This window comes from Lepus europaeus, chromosome 11, assembly GCF_033115175.1.
Source record: "Lepus europaeus isolate LE1 chromosome 11, mLepTim1.pri, whole genome shotgun sequence".
NCBI classification, from domain to species: domain Eukaryota; kingdom Metazoa; phylum Chordata; class Mammalia; order Lagomorpha; family Leporidae; genus Lepus; species Lepus europaeus.
The window spans coordinates 80238694-80256539 of record NC_084837.1 but is presented as its reverse complement, the minus strand read 5'-3'; the positions used below and the strand labels follow the sequence as shown (position 1 = coordinate 80256539).

At 47.9% G+C, this 17846-nt stretch overlaps 1 protein-coding gene across 2 annotated transcripts in view; it reads right to left on the bottom strand.

Annotated features, from left to right (window-relative positions):
* Positions 1–10114: 10114 nt before the first annotated feature.
* The window catches only part of LIPC (lipase C, hepatic type), a 180397-nt gene continuing 172665 nt past the window's right edge, over positions 10115–17846 (bottom strand). For both annotated transcript variants that reach the window (XM_062204785.1, XM_062204784.1), the window contains 2 exons: positions 17284–17502; positions 10115–10278 (listed from right to left, as the gene is read on the bottom strand). In XM_062204785.1, the coding sequence (XP_062060769.1) occupies positions 10167–10278; positions 17284–17502 (331 nt within the window). In that variant the 3' untranslated portion in view covers positions 10115–10166. The remainder of the gene's footprint in view (positions 10279–17283; positions 17503–17846) is intronic.

The window sequence follows — 17846 nt, the reverse complement described above, 5'->3', positions numbered from 1 at the left end:
CTGAGAACACACTCCAGCTTTGGTCTTCACGGAGCCGATGGCATACAGACTGTCTTCAGACATTTGAAGCAGTTCATTTGCTCTCTGCGGCTTTCCAGGGAGGAATGCCGGGGGCCTGTGTGTGTGTGTGTGTGTGGCAAATGGGGCCCTCCCTTCACTGGAGCTGCTGTGTCACAGGTGTGATACCGGGGAGGCAGGGGTTGGACTAGATCAGTATTGCCCCAACTTTACTGGTGAGAAAAATTATTCAGTCTGCTTGTCCTCCACCTGCTGAGTTAGAATCTCCAGGGGAGGGATTGGTGCCCAGGTGATTCACGCCACTAGGGAAGGCTGGGAAACACGGGTCTACTTTTCTGCTAATCAGTGCGGCCCGCGGACCAGCAGCAAGAGCATCACTCAGGAACTTGTTGGAGGAGCAGGATCTTGGACCCCCTCCTGGAACTACAGGGCCAGAGATGAGCAAGGTCCCTGGGCACAGTCCAGTTTGAGAGGCCCTGCTGTGGGCAGCTCTCATGATTGTTCTCTGATTCTTCACTTATTTGGTAGACAGGTAGCTCTGAGACTGAGAAGTGGAAATTTAATCAAGGAATGCTAGGGTTTCTGATGAAAGGGTTGAGAGCGATGCTGAGCCGGGATAAGAGGAGTCCGGCCGGGGAAGGGATGAGAATGTCCTTGAGGAAGGGGGGAAGGCAGTGCTGGCAGCAGCCCTGCTTTGTTTCTGAACTGAACGAGGAAGCAGTGAGCTCGTTCTCTTCTTGGTCAGGTGCAGTAGTTGGAGCTTATTGAATCAAGAAAGGAAACATTCCTATAAAAAGATGACTATCACTTATTAATTCAACAAGCGTTCCCAGGATGCCAGCTCTGTGCCAGGTGAAGGGCAGGACACCAGGGATAAAGTCCTGAACAGTGACTCTCCCTGGCTTCACCAAGGCTCAACTCCAGCGGTGGGAGGGTGGGGGAGATAGGTGTTCAATAAGCAGTTCTACAAATCAGAGCTAGGACCAGGCACTTACCTTGGGCACACAATGTAAGTGGCTCCAGGGGCCAGCACTGTGATGTAGCCGGTAAAACTGCCGCCTGCAGTACCGGCATCCCATATGGGCACTGGTTTGAGTCCTGGCTGCTACACTTCTGATCCAGTCCTCTATCATGGTCTGGGAAAGCAGTAAAAGATGGCTCAAGTGCTTGGGAGACCTGGTAACCCACCTCTGGCTGTTGCGACCATTTGGGTAGTGAACCAGCAGATGGAAGATCTCTCTCTGCCTCTGCCTCTCTGTAATTCTGCGTTTCAAATAAATAAATAAATCATTAAAAAATTAAGGGGTTCTAAAAACTTGGTTATCAAGATAAATAATAAAGATTTATTTATTTTGTTTGAAAGGCAGAGCAACAGAGAGAGGTGGGGGCAGGGCAGAATGAGTGAGGTCCCATCCTCTGGTTCACTACCCAAATGGCTGCAAGAGCCAGGTCTGGGCCATTCCAAAGCTAGAACCCAGGAACTCCATCTGGGTCTCACACATTGGGTAGCAGGGGCCTAAGCACTTGAGCCATCACCTGCTGCTTACCAGGCACATCAGCAGGGAACTGGATAAGAAGCAGAGCAGCAGGGCCTCGAACTGATCCAGGATGTCAGCATTGCAAGTGGCGGCTTAACCTGTTGCACTATGTTGCTGGCTCCAATACAAATAGTTCAGTGCAATATATTAAAAAAGCAAAATTCTTTTTAAGATTTTATTTATTTGAGAGGTAGAGTTACAAAGAGAGAGAGAGGGGGGTCTTCTACCCACTGATTCACTCCCCAGATGGCTGAATCTGGGCCAATCCGAAGCCAGGAGTCAAGAGCTTCCTCTGGGTCTTCCACAAGAGTACAGGAGCCTGAGCACCTGGGCCATCTACTGCTTTCCCAGGCCATAGCAGAGAAGTGGATTGGAAGAGGAGCAGCCAGGACTCAAACCAGTGCCCTTATGGGATGCTGGCAATGCAAGGTGGAGCCTTAGCCAACTATGCTGCAACACTGGCCCCCAAATCAAAAGTCTGTGATGAATAGAATAACAAAATCTTATATGAAGATGGAGCAGAATGACTGATTTTTCTTTTTGCTTCAGGCTCCAGTATGGCTGTGTGTGGCATGGTCCCCAAGCACTTTACCAGAAGAATGAAAGTGTGTTCAGACTCTGGATAGCAAGAGGAGCTGTCATAAGCTTGGATAGGGTGGGGCGATTGTTAAATGACCCCAGAAGCGGTAACACCTGGATTGGAACAGGGAGCTTGCAAGGGAGCTGAGTGGATTAAGTTGCTGGCCTTTTCCCAAAGGGTGTTGGGAAACTATTGGGAACACTTTAAGCAGCAAAATGATTTTTTTTTTTTGCCTTTGAAGATCCCTCTGGCTGTTGTGATGGGTGGGTTGAAAGGGAACAGTGGTTCCAGGCCTAGAAATTGGAGATTTGTAGCTCACATCCAGGGAAGAGAGAAAGTGGTGGCCTGGGCAAGCAGGATGAAGAGACACAAACACATTTAAGAAATAAGAGTAGAATTTGGGGCGAGTGGTGTAGGACACTGGAGTCCCACATAGCAGTGCGGGGTTCCAGTCCTGGCTCCACTTTCTGCTAATGGGAACATTGGGAAGCACCAGGTGATGGCTCAAATCATTAGCTCTCTGCTGCCCAGCAGGGGGCCGGGCCAGGGTTGCGGGGAGGAGAACCAGATTGAGTTCTGGGCTCCTGGTTTAGGTCTGGTCCAGCCTTTGGAAGAGTGACTTAGCAGATGGGAAATCTCTCTGTCTCTCTCTATTTCTGCCTTTAAAATAAATAAAATAAATATGAAATATTTTTGAAACTATGAAAAAAGAAGAGTAGACTCTGCTGGGCTTGGTGATTGTTTTTTATTGAGGGGATCAAGGGAAAAGAAACCTTATAGACATCCCCCATCCTCATACACACCCTGGTGTCTGGGCTCAGCAACTGGGTGGCTGTTGATGACATTCACTGAGACACAGGACAGGTGTATGGGGAAGACCAGGCAAGGGGCCATCAGAGGTTGGTTTGGGACATTCTGGGTCTGTGAGACAGCATGGAAGAGCTGTTGCATGGGCAGATGATATAGGGGTGTGCACTGGAGCAAGAGTGTGGGCACGGTTGGCCATGGTCCTGAATAAAACCACCACCGTGGGTGAGGTTGCCTCAAGAGTGCACCGAGGGAGAAGGGAAGGGGACCTGGGCCCCGCAGAGCACTCTTCCTGGACAGCTGAGTGAGGGCGAGGAGCAGCCAGGAAACTGGGTGGTGGCGGAGAGGGGGCTGGGCGTGTTGCAAGTGAGATCTCAAAGGCTGTGCTAAGCACCTGCTCTGGGCTCTGTCTTGGTTTCGTCTTCTTCCTTTTGCTCTGCTGTTTAGCTCTCATCCACTGACTTTGCCTCTGCGGGGGGGGGGGAAGGGGGGAGTGGGCATGGCACTGGGCAGCTTTGCCGCCCCTTAGAGGCAAGTGTCTCTCCATCAAAACCGTTGTGACGCCGGCAGCCCACATGACTCAACATGGACGCTGCAGACACTGAACTCGCCGTGGAGGAGTGTGCCCTCATCACGATGTGGAACCAGGGCTTGGTTCCTTCCCTCGGACTTGCTCAGCACAAAGAGCGTGGCTGCAGTGCCACCCTTGCTCCGTGTCTTCCCTCATTCTCCTTACAAGGAGACCAGCACAGACAGATTGTGCCTTAAAAGCAGGATGCCAGTGTTCTTCCTGAGTGGGCTCACAAATGCAGATCCTTTGGAGCGAGGTGCGTAGAATCAGTGCACCAGCCAGCATTTTGCATGTGCAACGAACAGATGTGGCTGCATTATTCAGTTTCCCCCTTTGCCTTTCTCCCTGAAGGTACTTCAGAAAATGTGATGTCGACGAATGCATCTCCCCGAGTGAAAAGAATCCAACAGGAGCAACCAGATTTGGACAGGCCAAGAGGAGTCTCAGATGTTCCCGTTAGCCACTTGTCCGTCACGTGGTTGCTTATGGAATCCTCTGTCCCAAAGGTCTTCGTGTTTGGTATGACTAAAAGGTTTTCTTACTAAAGAAAAAATAATCTCTGTTCCCAGGAATAGTATATTAATATTGAAACATATCAACTTGTGGTAGAAATGTTTGCTTAACTCTTAACTCTCCTTTTCCTTTTCAGGTTGTGAAAAGTGACTTTCCTACCTAACATGCACAAATGACACGTCCAATTCTAGGATGGTTATAAGGTGAGCATCTGTGTGGCTGCCTCCCAGGAGTGAGAAGTCCAGCGTCACTGGCCTCCGCACTCTGGTGCGACCTTTCTCCTTCCTAACATGACCACGGCCTCACTCCCATGGCTGTGACTCTACTGCTTGTTCTTGCAGCTCCAACAATGAGTTGAGTTAGAGGATAGTGAGCTAGGCAAGGGTACTTCAAAAAGTTCATGGAATTAAAAGAGAATGCTTATTTTAGTGAAAAAAAAAATCGGAAGTCTCTGCACATGAGAAGACTTCAAAAAGTTCACTGAAGCCTGGGCATTTGGTGCAACAGTTAAGATGCAACTTGGGGGGGGCCGGCGCTGTGGCATAGCAGGTAAAGCCCCTGCCTGCAGTGCCAGCATCCCATGTGGGCACTGGTTTGAGTCCTGGCTGCTCCACTTCTGATCCAGTTCCTTGCTAATGTGCCTGGAAAAGCAGCAGAAGATGATTCAAGTCTTGGACCCCTGCACCCATGTGAGAAACTTGGAAGAGGCTCCTGGCTTCAGACTGGCCCAGGCCTGGCTGTTGTGGCTGTTTGGGGAGTGAGCCAGGGGACAAAGATAACTCCTTTTCTTTAACTCTGCCTTTCAAATACATAAAATAAATCTTAAAAAAAAAGCTGCATCTTGGGGCATCTGCATCCCATATTAGAGTGTCTAAGATTTGAGTCCTGAATCTGCTTCTGAGTCCAGCTTGCTAATGGGCACCCTGAGACGCAGCGGGTGATGGATCAAGGGGGTCCCTGCCCTCATGTGGGAGATTTGAGTTGACATCCCGGTTCCTGGCTTTGGCCTGGCCCAGCTGCATCTGCTGTGGACATTTGGGGGTGAGTCAGCAGATGTTCAGAGATCTCTGACTGCCTCTCTCTCTCTCTGCCTTTCAAATAGGAGAAATACATAAATAAAACATTTTTTAAAAGTTCCAGGAAAATGCATGTTTTGAAAAAACTATGCATGGATTTCAATTTTTTTCCATCAAAAGAGACTGATTTTTTATTCCATTTTTCCTTGAATGTCTTGAAGTACCCTTGTATATATTTATCGTGTCTTTGTACAAATGCAAAATCTGTGAGTGACTCCTTAAATTTTGCACCGTTGCTGCCTTAGGCTGTCCACAGCCCTGTTCTCTTTGTGTGTGTAGCCTGGATTTATTTTTTTCATTGCTGCAAAACATTCCATTAGTAAGAACGTGCCGTTGTTTACGTGTGCATTGTACTGGCAGACATTGGGCTCTTTCCAGTTATGAGGGTTTCAAGGCTCATTTAGGCATTCTTACACATGTCTCCAGGTATACAGATTCACAGACTAGGTAGGATATATAGCAAAGAAGGTTTTCCTGTTGTTTTTTAAAAGTGATATTTGAAATCCCTTCTGTATAGTTAGTGATAAAACATGCTAATCCAATACAAACATGACTTGCTTGTAAACCTTAATATTTTAGACATAATGGAAAATGTTGTTCATTTTGATATCTATCAATTCTGCACACATACATCCTTTCTCTAGAAGTGGGGTCAGATATTTTTGCAGGAAAGATTTAGCATTCAGGGTAGAATGCTTTATTTATTTATATATATATATTTAAAAAAAATTTTTTTTGACAGGCAGAGTGGACAGTGAGAGAGAGACAGAGAGAAAGGTCTTCCTTTTGCCGTTGGTTCACGCTCCAATGGCCGCCGCGGTAGGCGCGCTGCGGCCGGCGCACCGCGATGATCTGATGGCGGGAGCCAGGTGCTTCTCCTGGTCTCCCATGGGGTGCAGGGCCCAAGCATTGGGCCATCCTCCACTGCACTCCCTGGCCACAGCAGAGAGCTGGCCTGGAAGAGGGGCAACCGGGACAGAATCCGGTGCCCCGACCGGGACTAGAACCCGGTGTGCCAGTGCCACAAGGTGGAGGATTAGCCTGTTAAGCTACGGCGCTGGCCATAACTCTAACTTTCAAATAAAAATAAATCTTTAAAAATATGGGCCAGTGCCGTGGCTCAACAGGCTAATCCTCTGCCTTGCGGCGCCGGCACACCGGGTTCTAGTCCCAGTTGGGGCGCCGGATTCTATCCCGGTTGCCCCTCTTCCAGGCCAGCTCTCTGCTATGGCCCGGGAAGGCAGTGGAGGATGGCCCAAGTGCTTGGGCCCTGCACCCGCATGGGAGACCAGGAGAAGCACCTGGCTCCTGGCTTCGGATCAGCACGGTGCGCCGGCCACAGTGGTGAACCAACGGCAAAAAAAGAAGACCTTTCTCTCTGTCTCTCTCACTATCCACTCTGCCTGTCAAAAAAAAAAAAAAAAAAAAAAAAAAAAAGAGTTATACCAAGAAGGGAGAGGCAGAGAGAGGTCTCCATCCACTGGTTCACTCCCCAATTGGCCGCAACGGCTGGAGCTGCACTGATCCGAAGCTAGGAGCCAGGAACTTCTTCCAGGTCTCCTATGTGGGTGCAGGAGCCCAAGCACTCAGGCTTCCTTCTACTGCTTTCCCAGGCCATAGCAGAATGCTGGATCAGAAGCGGAGCAGCCAGGACTAGAACCGGCACCCAGATGGGATGCCGGCACTACAGGTGGTTTTAACTGCTGCGCCACAGCGTCAGCCCCAGAATGCTTTATTTTGAAATGTTGACTTACCTATTCTTCCCATCCCCTCAAAATACACCCTTTAGCTTTTTTTTTTTTTTTTTAAGATTTATTTATTTGAAAAGAGGAGTTACAGAAAGGGAGGGCCAGAAACAGAGAGGGAGAAGTCTTCTCTCTGCTTATTCAGTTCCCTAATGGCTGCAAAGGCCAGAACTGGGCTAGACTGAAGCCATGAGCCAGGAACTTCATCTGGGTCTCCCACGTGGGTTTTTGGGGACCAAGCATTTGTGCCATCTTCTGCTGTTTCCCAGGCACATTAGCAGGGAGCTGGATCAGAAGTGGAGCAGCTGGGACTCGAATTGGTGCCCATATGGGATCCTGGCACTGCAGGCAACACTTAACCTGCTATGCCACAGCACCGGCCCCCATTCTTTAGTTTTATGGATCCTTCAAAGAGAAATAAAACTGAATCATCAAAGAATTGTTTTAAAAAATTATTTATTTGAGAGGGAGGTGTGTGTGTGTGTGTGTGTGTGTGTGTGAGAGAGAGAGAGAGAGAGAGAGAGAGAGAGTTTCCATTTACTGGTTCACTCCCCAAAAGTCCACAACAGCTAGGGCTGGGCCAGACCAAAGTCAGAAGATAAGACACTCAATCTGGATCCCTCACATGGGTGGCAGAGACCCAAGTACCTGAGTCATCCCCTGCTGCCTCCCAGGGTGTGCATTTGTGGGAAACAGAGTCACAACTCAAACCTAGGCATTCTGATGTGGAATACACGCATCCCGAGTGGTGTCTTGATCATTATGTCCCGCCCCAAAAGATAATTTTAAACACCTTAGGCAGAGGCAGACTTCTCTTCAGGAAGAAGAGAAGTTTCTTTGTTTTGCAAGCCCTGGTTCACCCTGCTGTAGTGAAGGGAGTGTGGATTATGAGTTGTACGTAGCTCAATCTCTGTGCATCTCAGGTTAGGTTGTCGAATGTGCACAGTATGCTGCTCCTTTCTGAGCTACTTGAAACACATATCCAATTCATGCCCAGAGCTAGGATCTGCTTCTGTCATGTGCTCTGTGCTGGAATGTATCGGTGAACACCATTATTTCATTGTTAGAACAGTCTGAGATTCAATATCTGTGGCTCAGTCAGTTAAGGCTGCTCTAGCAACTTAGCATAGAATGGGTGGTTTGAACAACAAAAATGTATTTCTTCTAGTTCTGGAGGCTGCGACATCAAAATCAAGGTTTTGGCAGATCTGGTGTCTGGTGACAGCTCGCTTCCTGGATTGCTGATGGCCACTTCCTGTGTAGACCACGCAGCAGAGGGAGGAAAGCTCTGGGCTCTTTCTCCCTCCATGAGGGCACTAATCCCAATCTGAAGGGCTCCTCTCTCATGATCTAACCATTCCAGAAGGCCCTCCCTCTGTAAGTTAGATTTCAGTTTATGAATTTTAGCAGGACATAAACATTCAGTCCAAAGCAAACTCTTTGAGCTATTTAGATTTTTCCATTATCTTTGGTGCTAACATTAGTAAAAGAGAATTGCATTTCTTTAATTAGTAACTTAGTTATTAAAATTACCAACTGTGTGACTTTCGTTGTTATCATGGGTAGTTTTAGCAGAATTCTACTTCTATGTATTTGCTCACTGAAATATATAATTTGTATGATTAAAATTATTAGAATTCGACTTTTGGTAAGCTGTATTGTTTTCAGGAAAATGTACTTTGGGACACATAACTGGTGATTAATTAGAATTCTGCTTTGAAGCACTAGTTAGGTAACAAATATCTTTTCAGCATGGTTTAAAAACTGACTAGGATAGGGGCTGGTACTGTGGCGTGGTGGGTAAAGCCGCCACCTGCAGTGCTGTTATCCCATATAGGCGCCAGTTCGAGTCCTGGCTGCTCCAATTCTGATTCAGCTCTCTGCTATGGCCTGGGAAAGCAGTGGAAGATGGCCCAAGTGCTTGGGCCTCCGCACCCACATGGGAGACCTGAAAGAAGCTCCTGGCTCCTGGCATTGGATTGGCACAGCTCCAGCTGTTGCAGCCATCTGGGGAGTGAACCAGCAGATGGAAGACTCTCTCTCTCTCTCTCTCTCTCTCTCTCTCTCTCTCCCTCCCTCCCTCCCTCTTTCTCTCTGTGCCTCTGCCTCTCTGTAACTCTGCCATTCAAATGAACAAATAAATAAATCATTAAAAAATGACTAGGATGAATTAGTGAGAGAATATGGGAAATTTTCATTTTAAAGATTTATTCACTTACTTGAAAGGTAGAGGTAGAGGTGGAGGTGGAGGTGGAGGTGGAGATAGAGGTAGAGGTAGGGGGAGAGAGAGGAGGGATGGAGAGAAACAGAGAAAGAAGTCTTCCATCTGCTGGTTCACTACCCAAATGACCTCCATGGCTACGGATAGACCAAGTCAGAGCCAGGAACCAAGAACTCATCCAGGTCTCCCACAAGAATGGCAGGGCCCAAGTATTTGGATCGCCTTCTGCATTTCCAGGTTTATTAGCAGGGAACAGTTTAGGAAGTGGAGCATCTGGGACCGAACTGGTACTCACATGGATACTGGGGTTGCAGGTGGTGGCTTAACCCACTATGCCACAATATGGGCCCTGGGATTATGAGAAATTTGACTTCATTGTAAAGGACATTGTGAATCAAAACAGCATGTATAAATGATTCTTACATGTGTAGCTAATTGTACATATTAACATTTGATCCGACCGAGAAATTTTTAGTTGTACTAACACTTGAAAATAGTGATATCCTGCCGGCGCCGTGGCTCAACAGGCTAATCCTCCGCCTTGCGGCGCCGGCACACCGGGTTCTAGTCCCGGTCGGGGCACCGATCCTGTCCCGGTTGCCCCTCTTCCAGGCCAGCTCTCTGCTGTGGCCAGGGAGTGCAGTGGAGGATGGCCCAAGTGTTTGGGCTCTGCACCCCATGGGAGACCAGGATAAGTACCTGGCTCCTGCCATCGGAACAGCGCGGTGCGCCGGCCGCAGCGCGCTACCGCGGCGGCCATTGGAGGGTGAACCAACGGCAAAGGAAGACCTTTCTCTCTGTTTCTCTCTCTCTCACTGTCCACTCTGCCTGTCAAAAAAAAAATAAAAAAAAATAAAAAAAAAAAAAAAAAAGAAAATAGTGATATCATATATTTTTGAAGCGCTTCGTTTCTAATAGTGAAACATACCCCCATGTAAATCTAAATTTTACTTATATTATGCTATATATTATAATACTATATATTATATTATAATAAAATATTGTTTATATAATTTTTGTTTCCCAAGAAGGCAACCATCCCACAGAAGGAATAAATGAATTTTTATTTATTCTTTACACTGAGTCTTCAGCAAAACTCATTTGATCTTTGGCTTCAATTTTTTTGGGTTTACTTCACATCTCACGAAGTTTTTCTCCTGGGTCGGATGAAGTTGCAGATCATCCATGTTTTCCGAGCAAAATGTCATTCTGAAGAGAAGACGTAAAACAAACACAGCATTAAGTTTTAGATGGGCCTCGCTGGAGCAGTTCATCCTCTATCAGATACTGTTCAATATAAGTCATGCATGTGATACATGTTTTTACATTAGAATCTTATGTTGTGCAAATATTTCTATAATTTCAGAGAAAAACAAAAGGAATCAGAGAGAGCAGTCAGTAGGAGGCTTCCTGGGGCTCTGCGCTGGGAGGGTTTGGAGCTGCAAGGAGGCAAAGCTGGGGGCAGCCTCCTTTGTTCTCCCTCAGAATGGCTCATCAAAGACTTGAGGGTGACTGTAGTTCCTTTCACTGCATTGCTCTGGCTCCAGGGCACACATTTGAGGCTCCTCAAATCTTCCTCGCTAGGCTGCTTAGCTCCCAGCTGGCCTTCTTTGGACATGCTCCAATTAGTCAATGCCATTCCTAAAGGTCCCTGGCAAGTGGCCACTGTCATCAGCTCTGCCCGGCTCAGTCCTGTGAGCCCTGCCCCTGGCCTGTGTGGGGTGCTGCTGCTGGTCCATTTCTGTGTGACCTGGGACTCTCTGGAAAACCAGCTGCTGGACTACTTGGGCCTTTAGCTTGCCAGTTTAAGCTTTCAAAATATTTTTAAAGGTTTTTTTTTTTTTTTAATTTTATTAGAGAGAGAGAGAGAGAGAGAGAGAGAGAATGATTATGTCATATCCCCTGATTCACTCCCTAAATGTGTAGGAAATGGGAACTCAATCTGGGTCTCCCTTGTAGGTGACCGGGACCCAAGTACTTAAGCAGTCACTTGCTGCCTCCCAGGATCTTCATTAGCATGGAGCAGAATTGAAAGTGGAGCCAGGACTCAAACCCAGGCACTTCATTATGGGAGGCAGATGTTCCAAGCAGAGCAGTGACTTACACTGTACCGAATACCCTCCCCCATTTTATGTTATTAACTTTGTATCTGGAAACACACACACACAGACACACAGACACACACACACAAAGTACATGAGCAGTCACAGAGAATTCCAGCTATGGTTTCTTTCTTTGCATTATACCCAAGTTCGAGTCTTTACTAAATCAGATTTGTAGATTTAAAAAGTGAAAAGAGCAATTGATGAACATACTCTTGGAAAAGTCAAATGATACAGAGACCCATGAAGCCAAATATGAAAGACATCTCTCCCTTCTCCACTTTCAGGGTTTGTTTTTTCTTTCTTGACCCATTTCTGGGCATTTGCAAATACAGCAGTGTTTATACACAGCTATGGAGATTCTTTTAAATAGAAGTGGGGTTATTCTGTATGTATTTTCCTTCAATTTTTCCTTGTCACCAAAATAATGTACTTGGAGAACTGTTCATGTCAGCACGCAGAGGTGTATTTCATTCTTTCTCACCTGGTGCATGACATCTCCTTGTATGGAGAGACCTCAACACACTTAGCATTTTCTTATTGAAGGACATGAAGATTTTCCCACTAGTTTACTATTTACCGTTAGCAGCACAACAGGCATTTCTGTACATATATATTCTTTGTGCACATTTTGAGTATGTGCATAGATACTCTTGAAATGTTACCAACACTTAGAAGGCAAATTCTGGCCGGCGCCGCGGCTCACTAGGCTAATCCTCCGCCTTGCGGCGCCGGCACACCGGGTTCTAGTCCCGGTCGGGGCACCGGATTCTGTCCCGGTTGCCCCTCTTCCAGGCCAGCTCTCTGCTGTGGCCAGGGAGTGCAGTGGAGGATGGCCCAAGTGCTTGGGCCCTGCACTCCATGGGAGACCAGGAGAAGCACCTGGCTCCTGCCATCGGATCAGCGTGATGCGCCGGCCGCAGCGGCCATTGGAGGGTGAACCAATGGCAAAAAAGGAAGACCTTTCTCTCTGTCTCTCTCTCTCACTATCCACTCTGCCTGTCCAAAAAAAAAAAAAAAAAAAATATATATATATATATATATATATATATTGCTAGTGGAAGCTCCATGAAGCCAAGGATGCTGCTCTATTCACTGCCATCTCTCTGGTGCCACAACAGTGCCTGGCATAAGCACCTACAGAAGCACTCCCTGTGTTAGCTGTTGAATGCAATTCCCCAGCAAAAATATCTATGACTTAAACCTCGACTGATGATATTTGAGAGCTCCCATTTCTCCACACCCTTACCAAGTCTGGATGTTATCTGTCTTTTAATTTCTGCCAAACTAATGGGAGGCCAATGATAACTTTATTGAGTCTCATTTTGTGTTCATATGATTCTGGTGGAAACTGAACATCTTTTCATTATGTTTAGCCACTTATGTTTTGCTCAAGGGCCAATATTTCCTGTCCTTTATCTTTACCCCACCACACAAGCTTGCTCATCCCTGACTGTGCCTTTAGGGGAAGAAAATTACCTCCACTGAGTTCCTCCCTTGGAGGTATAGGGCAAGTTACTTAACCCACCCCCACCCCCTACTCCTTGCACCTAGCAGGGAAAATAAGGGTATATATAGTGTTTAATACTTGCATCCTGGCTCTGAGATTTTGGTTTGTAAAAAGCACTAAAAAAACTGGTGCCTGTTATTAGTCTCATGAGATACACATTATGATTCCTATTTATTATTAAATAACTGAGGCTCAAAGAGCTGATATTCTCCTCGATTTAGGGGGTGGGGGAGCGAGAAGTGGGGGGGAGAGAGAGAGAGAGAGAGAGAGGATGAATCTCCCATCTGCTGGTTCCCTCCCCAAATGCCTGCAGTGGCTGGGGCCAGAACCCAAACCAGGAACTGGGAATTCTATCCAGGTCTCCCACACGGATGGCAGGAACCCAACTACTTGAGCCATCACCATTGCCTCCCAGGATCTGCATTTGCAGGAAGCTGAAATCAGGCACTGAAGCCAGGGATCAAGCCCAGTACTCCGATCTGGGATGCAGATGTCTCCCTGGTAGGCTAAATGCCTATCCCTGAAGTTATTCTTTGAGGTTACACAGGTGGTAAACAGTGAAGTCATGTTGCTTTACTTGCTGCCTGCCTCCCTAGGAATGTCTCTTGGCCTTCTTAAGGCCTGTTGCAGCATAGCCCCAACAGCGCCAACCTGAACTGTCTTCGTTCCTACACTTCCTAGACTGTGTGATGCTAGACTCCTGCAGGTGTGGTCCATGGACCCGCAGCAACAGCATCACCTGGGAGCTTGTCTGAAATGCAGAATCTCGGGCCCCACCCCAGACATCCCAAGACAGAACCTGCATTTTTGTGTGACTCCCAGATATTTGTGTGCACATTAAATCTGAGAAGTCCTGGGGGTGGAACACACCATTAGTACACTTCATTTGTCTTTTTTTTTTTTTTTTTTTTTGACAGGCAGAGTGGACAGTAGAGAGAGAGAGACAGAGAGAAAGGTCTTCCTTTGCCGTTGGTTCACCCTCCAATGGCCGCCGTGGCCAGCGTGCCACACTGATCCAAAAGCAGGAGCCAGGTGCTTCTCCTGGTCTCCCATGGTGTGCAGGGCCCAAGCACTTGGGCTATCCTCCACTGCACTCCCGGGCCATAGCAGAGAGCTGGCCTGGAAGAGGGGCAACCGGGACAGAATCCGGCACCCCGACCGGGACTAGAACCCAGTGTGCCGGCGCCGCAGGCAGAGGATTAGCCTAGTGAGCCGCGGCGCTGGCCCTTCATTTTTCTTATTTTTCTAATCAGGTCTTTTCCTGCCAAGAGCCACAATATGGTATTTTTTTTTCTCCTTTTTTTTTAATCCCTCAATGTTACCTGGTATGTATAGACAATAGGAGGCAGCTCAACTACTTGTGTCTCTGCCACCCATGTGGGAGACCACAGTAGAGTTCCAGGCTCCTGGCTTCTGCTTGGCCCAGTTTTGGCTGTTGTGGGAATCTGGGGAATGAACCAATGGATGGAAGATCTCTCTCTCTCTCTGCCTTTTGAGTAGATAAAAATAAATAACCATTTAAAAATATAAATCTCATTGCATCTTCACCCTCATCCTTTTTAGTGTGTACTTCCTACAGCCCTGAGTATGATGTATACATATATATTAACGTCCAGCACTGTAACTGCTAGGTTAGACCATGAAAAGTCAGGTTAATGGGGCCAAAACTAATAGCAGAAGTAACTGTTGGAAACAGTACCCAGGCAACAAAAGGGCAATAGATCAGACAAACCCAAGGCAGTTATTAGTGGGGCTTGGACAGTTATTAGTGATGTCCCCGAGCCATGTAACGTCTGTGAGCCTCAGGCCCCTCAGCTGCACAGCCCATAGTACCCATTTCAGAGACACAGAGAAGGCTTGGGGAGAATAACGCTAAGGAGCACCTAGTTCAGAGGCCAATGTGTTGTGGGAACCCTTTAGGTATCCTTCTCTCCCCTTTCTTCTTTCTTCCTTCCGTGCCGTGTTGTGTGGGTGTGCACCGTGGAGAAGACAGTGTTGTGTTTTCTATCACTTTGCAAGTCAAGTGACAAAGAACTGTCATAGTGAGCAATGGCCCCCACTGAGGAATTACTCTCTGGCTAAGAGGATGCCGGGAGGGAGGTGCTCAGAAGTGGTGCTGTTCCCAGCGACCCAGAAGTCAGGCAAGAGTAGCTACATGTGTAAGAGGAGAGAAGCAGTTTAATTTTCTCAGATTGATCGTGTGGAGAAATCTGTTGGCTGGCTGCAGAGTATGTGCTTGGTAATTGCCAGGATTTTGCATCCCAGGGAGATAAAATCTCAGAGAGTGGTTGTATAAGAGACCTAGGGGGGCATAAATCTGCCATGGGCTGGCTTCTGGCAGCAAAACCCAAAGGGCACAGGAGTACAGTTCAGAGGTACTCTGGCTTTACTGAGGATGAGCCAAAGAGAGACATGGGTTTCCCAGCATAGAAGGTTTCCTTGAATACAGAAGGGTGGAGATGGAAAGGGCCTGGGAAGCAGAGAATTTGCAAATCACCAAGAACTACAGAGAAATGTGGTTGCCATGGTAAGACGTGCTGGGCATCCCTCCCCTCTGCTGAGAAATCCTAGGGCCAGCGGGGCCCTCCTTCCTCTTAACTCCCTGCTCCCCACTCTCAGCCTTCTTGCCCCAGGCACTTTGGGGCCAGGGTAGAGGATCAGTCACACAGAGCAGCATTTCTTCACTTCATCTTAGCCAAAAGGCCGAGAAGCGATAGCAGCATTTCTTAAGAGTAGTCCAGTGGTTGGCTGGCACCGCGGCGCAATAGGCTAATCCTCCGCCTGCGGCGCCAGTACCCCAGGTTCTAGTCCCGGTTGGGGCGCTGGTTCTGCCCGGGTGCCCCTCTTCCAGGCCAGCTCTCTGCTGTGGCCTGGGAGTGCAGTGGAGGATGGCCCAGGTGCTTGGGCCCTGCACCCGCATGGGAGACCAGGAGAAGCACCTGGCTCCTGGCTTCAGATCAGCGTGGTGCGCAGGCCGCAGGGTGCCGGCTGCAGCGCGCCGGCCACAGCGGCCATTGGAGGGTGAACCAACAGTAAAGGAAGACCTTTCTCTCTGTCTCTCTCTCTCTCACTGTCCACTCTGCCTGTCAAAAAAATAAAAATAAAAAATAAGGAGTAGTCCAGTGGTCCACATCTAAATTTCTTACAGCCGTTAGCAAAGAACATGCATCTGGGGACCCTTCCCAAGACCATGCTGAGTCACAAGCTTTGCAGGTGGGTCCAGGAATTCTGCATGTTTTATAAGCCCCCTGGTGACCATTTAGCATCTAAGATTGGAAAGGCACCACCCCAGGGAGAGGCAAATCGACAGTTTTGAGGTTGTGATGTATTCAATGCATTTCTCTGGGTAAACAATGAAAAAGAAATAGTGCAACTACAGTAAGCGCCGACATCACCAGGTGGCTCAATTGCACTCTTAAGTTTGACTGATAGGCAGGTAGCTGTGAACCATGGGCAGTGGGAGGGACTGGATGGGGATGCAGAAGACCTGGGTGCAAATCCTGTTCCAACACCTGCAGCCACGTGAACTTGCAAAGGGAACTTCACCTTTCTGAGCATCTATGCTCCATCAACAGGACACCATAACATCTACTTCCCATGACAAGTGAGGGTAATAAGTTATGAAGCTGCCTGGTACACACAGATGCTTAATATGAGAATACTTTGGAAAGTTCATGGAAACTTGAATCCAAAGATTATTTTGGTTAAATAAATTTTTGAAATTCATACATGTGAGGGAGTCTTGGAAAGTCCACAAAAAGTTGTGGTTGGAGTTGTGGCACAGAGGGTTAAGCTGCCATTTGTGATACTGGCATCACATATTGAAGCACCGGTTTGAGTCCTGGCTGCTCCATTTCTTTTTTTTTTGACAGGCAGAGTGGACAGTGAGAGAGAGAGACAGAGAGAAAGGTCTTCCTTTGCCGTTGGTTCACCCTCTAATGGCCGCCGCGGTAGCGCGCTGCGGCCGGCGCACCGCGCTGTTCCGATGGCAGGAGCCAGGTGCTTCTCCTGGTCTCCCATGGGGTGCAGAGCCCAAACACTTGGGCCATCCTCCACTGCACTCCCTGGCCACAGCAGAGAGCTGGCCTGGAAGAGGGGCAACCGGGACAGGATCGGTGCCCCGACCGGGACTAGAACCCGGTGTGCCGGCGCCGCAAGGCGGAGGATTAGCCTGTTGAGCCACGGCGCCGGCCTGCTCCATTTCTGATCCTGCTCCCTGCTGATGTGCCTGGGAAAGCTGCAGAAAATGGCCCAAGTCCTTGGGCCCCTTTTGCCCATGTAGGAGACCCCGACAGAGTTCCTGGCTCCTAGATTCAGCCTGGCCCAGCCAGAGCCATTGCAGCCATTTAGGGAGTGAACCAGCAGATGGAAGATCTCTCTCTGTGTCTCTTCCTCTTTATTTGTCACTCTGCATTTTGAATAAATAAACAAATCTTTTAAGAAAGGTTCACAAGAAGTGCATATTATGAAAAAAAAAAAAAACCTTTGCATGAATTTCAAAATCTTTTTGCACCAGAACAAACTACTCTTTTAGTCCCATGTTCCCATGAACTGTTTGCAGTACTCTCATTGATGTTGGAGGGAGGGTGGTTCCACCATCACCTTTGCTGGGTTTCTCCGGCTTTGACTCTGATGGTCTTCAGAAAGAGGCCCGAGTAGCGGGGCTTTATGCCCCAGGGGATGATGGTCTGCACTGTATTCCAGACGTTGGCCCACACCGCGCTGTTTTCCCACTTGAACTTGATCACCATCAGCTCGCCGATATCCAAATCCAGCGTGATCAGAAAGGAATAGGTCTTATTACTAGTAATTCCCTCGCCCCTTGAAAACACGAAGGAAAACAGGAACCATCAGCTGAGTCTGAAAAGCAAAGTGGCGTTGACGCACATTCAAAATGTGTGACGTGTGCTGGGATTTGTGGCTGCATTTCCCAAACTGGTGATCCGTGGACTATTAAAAGAGACCGTGGACTATTAAAAGAGATACTAAGAGGTGTGCCGGGTGAACAGGGCTTTCCCGGCAGTAACACAGGGTAGATCACTGTTTTCTGTGTGAGCATATTGAGAAGTCTCCTGCTATCAACCATCAGAAAAACCTTCCAGGAGATGCTGGGCTTCAGCAGTGGCTCCTGGATGGTTCAGTTCTCATAGGTTTGATTCATGCAC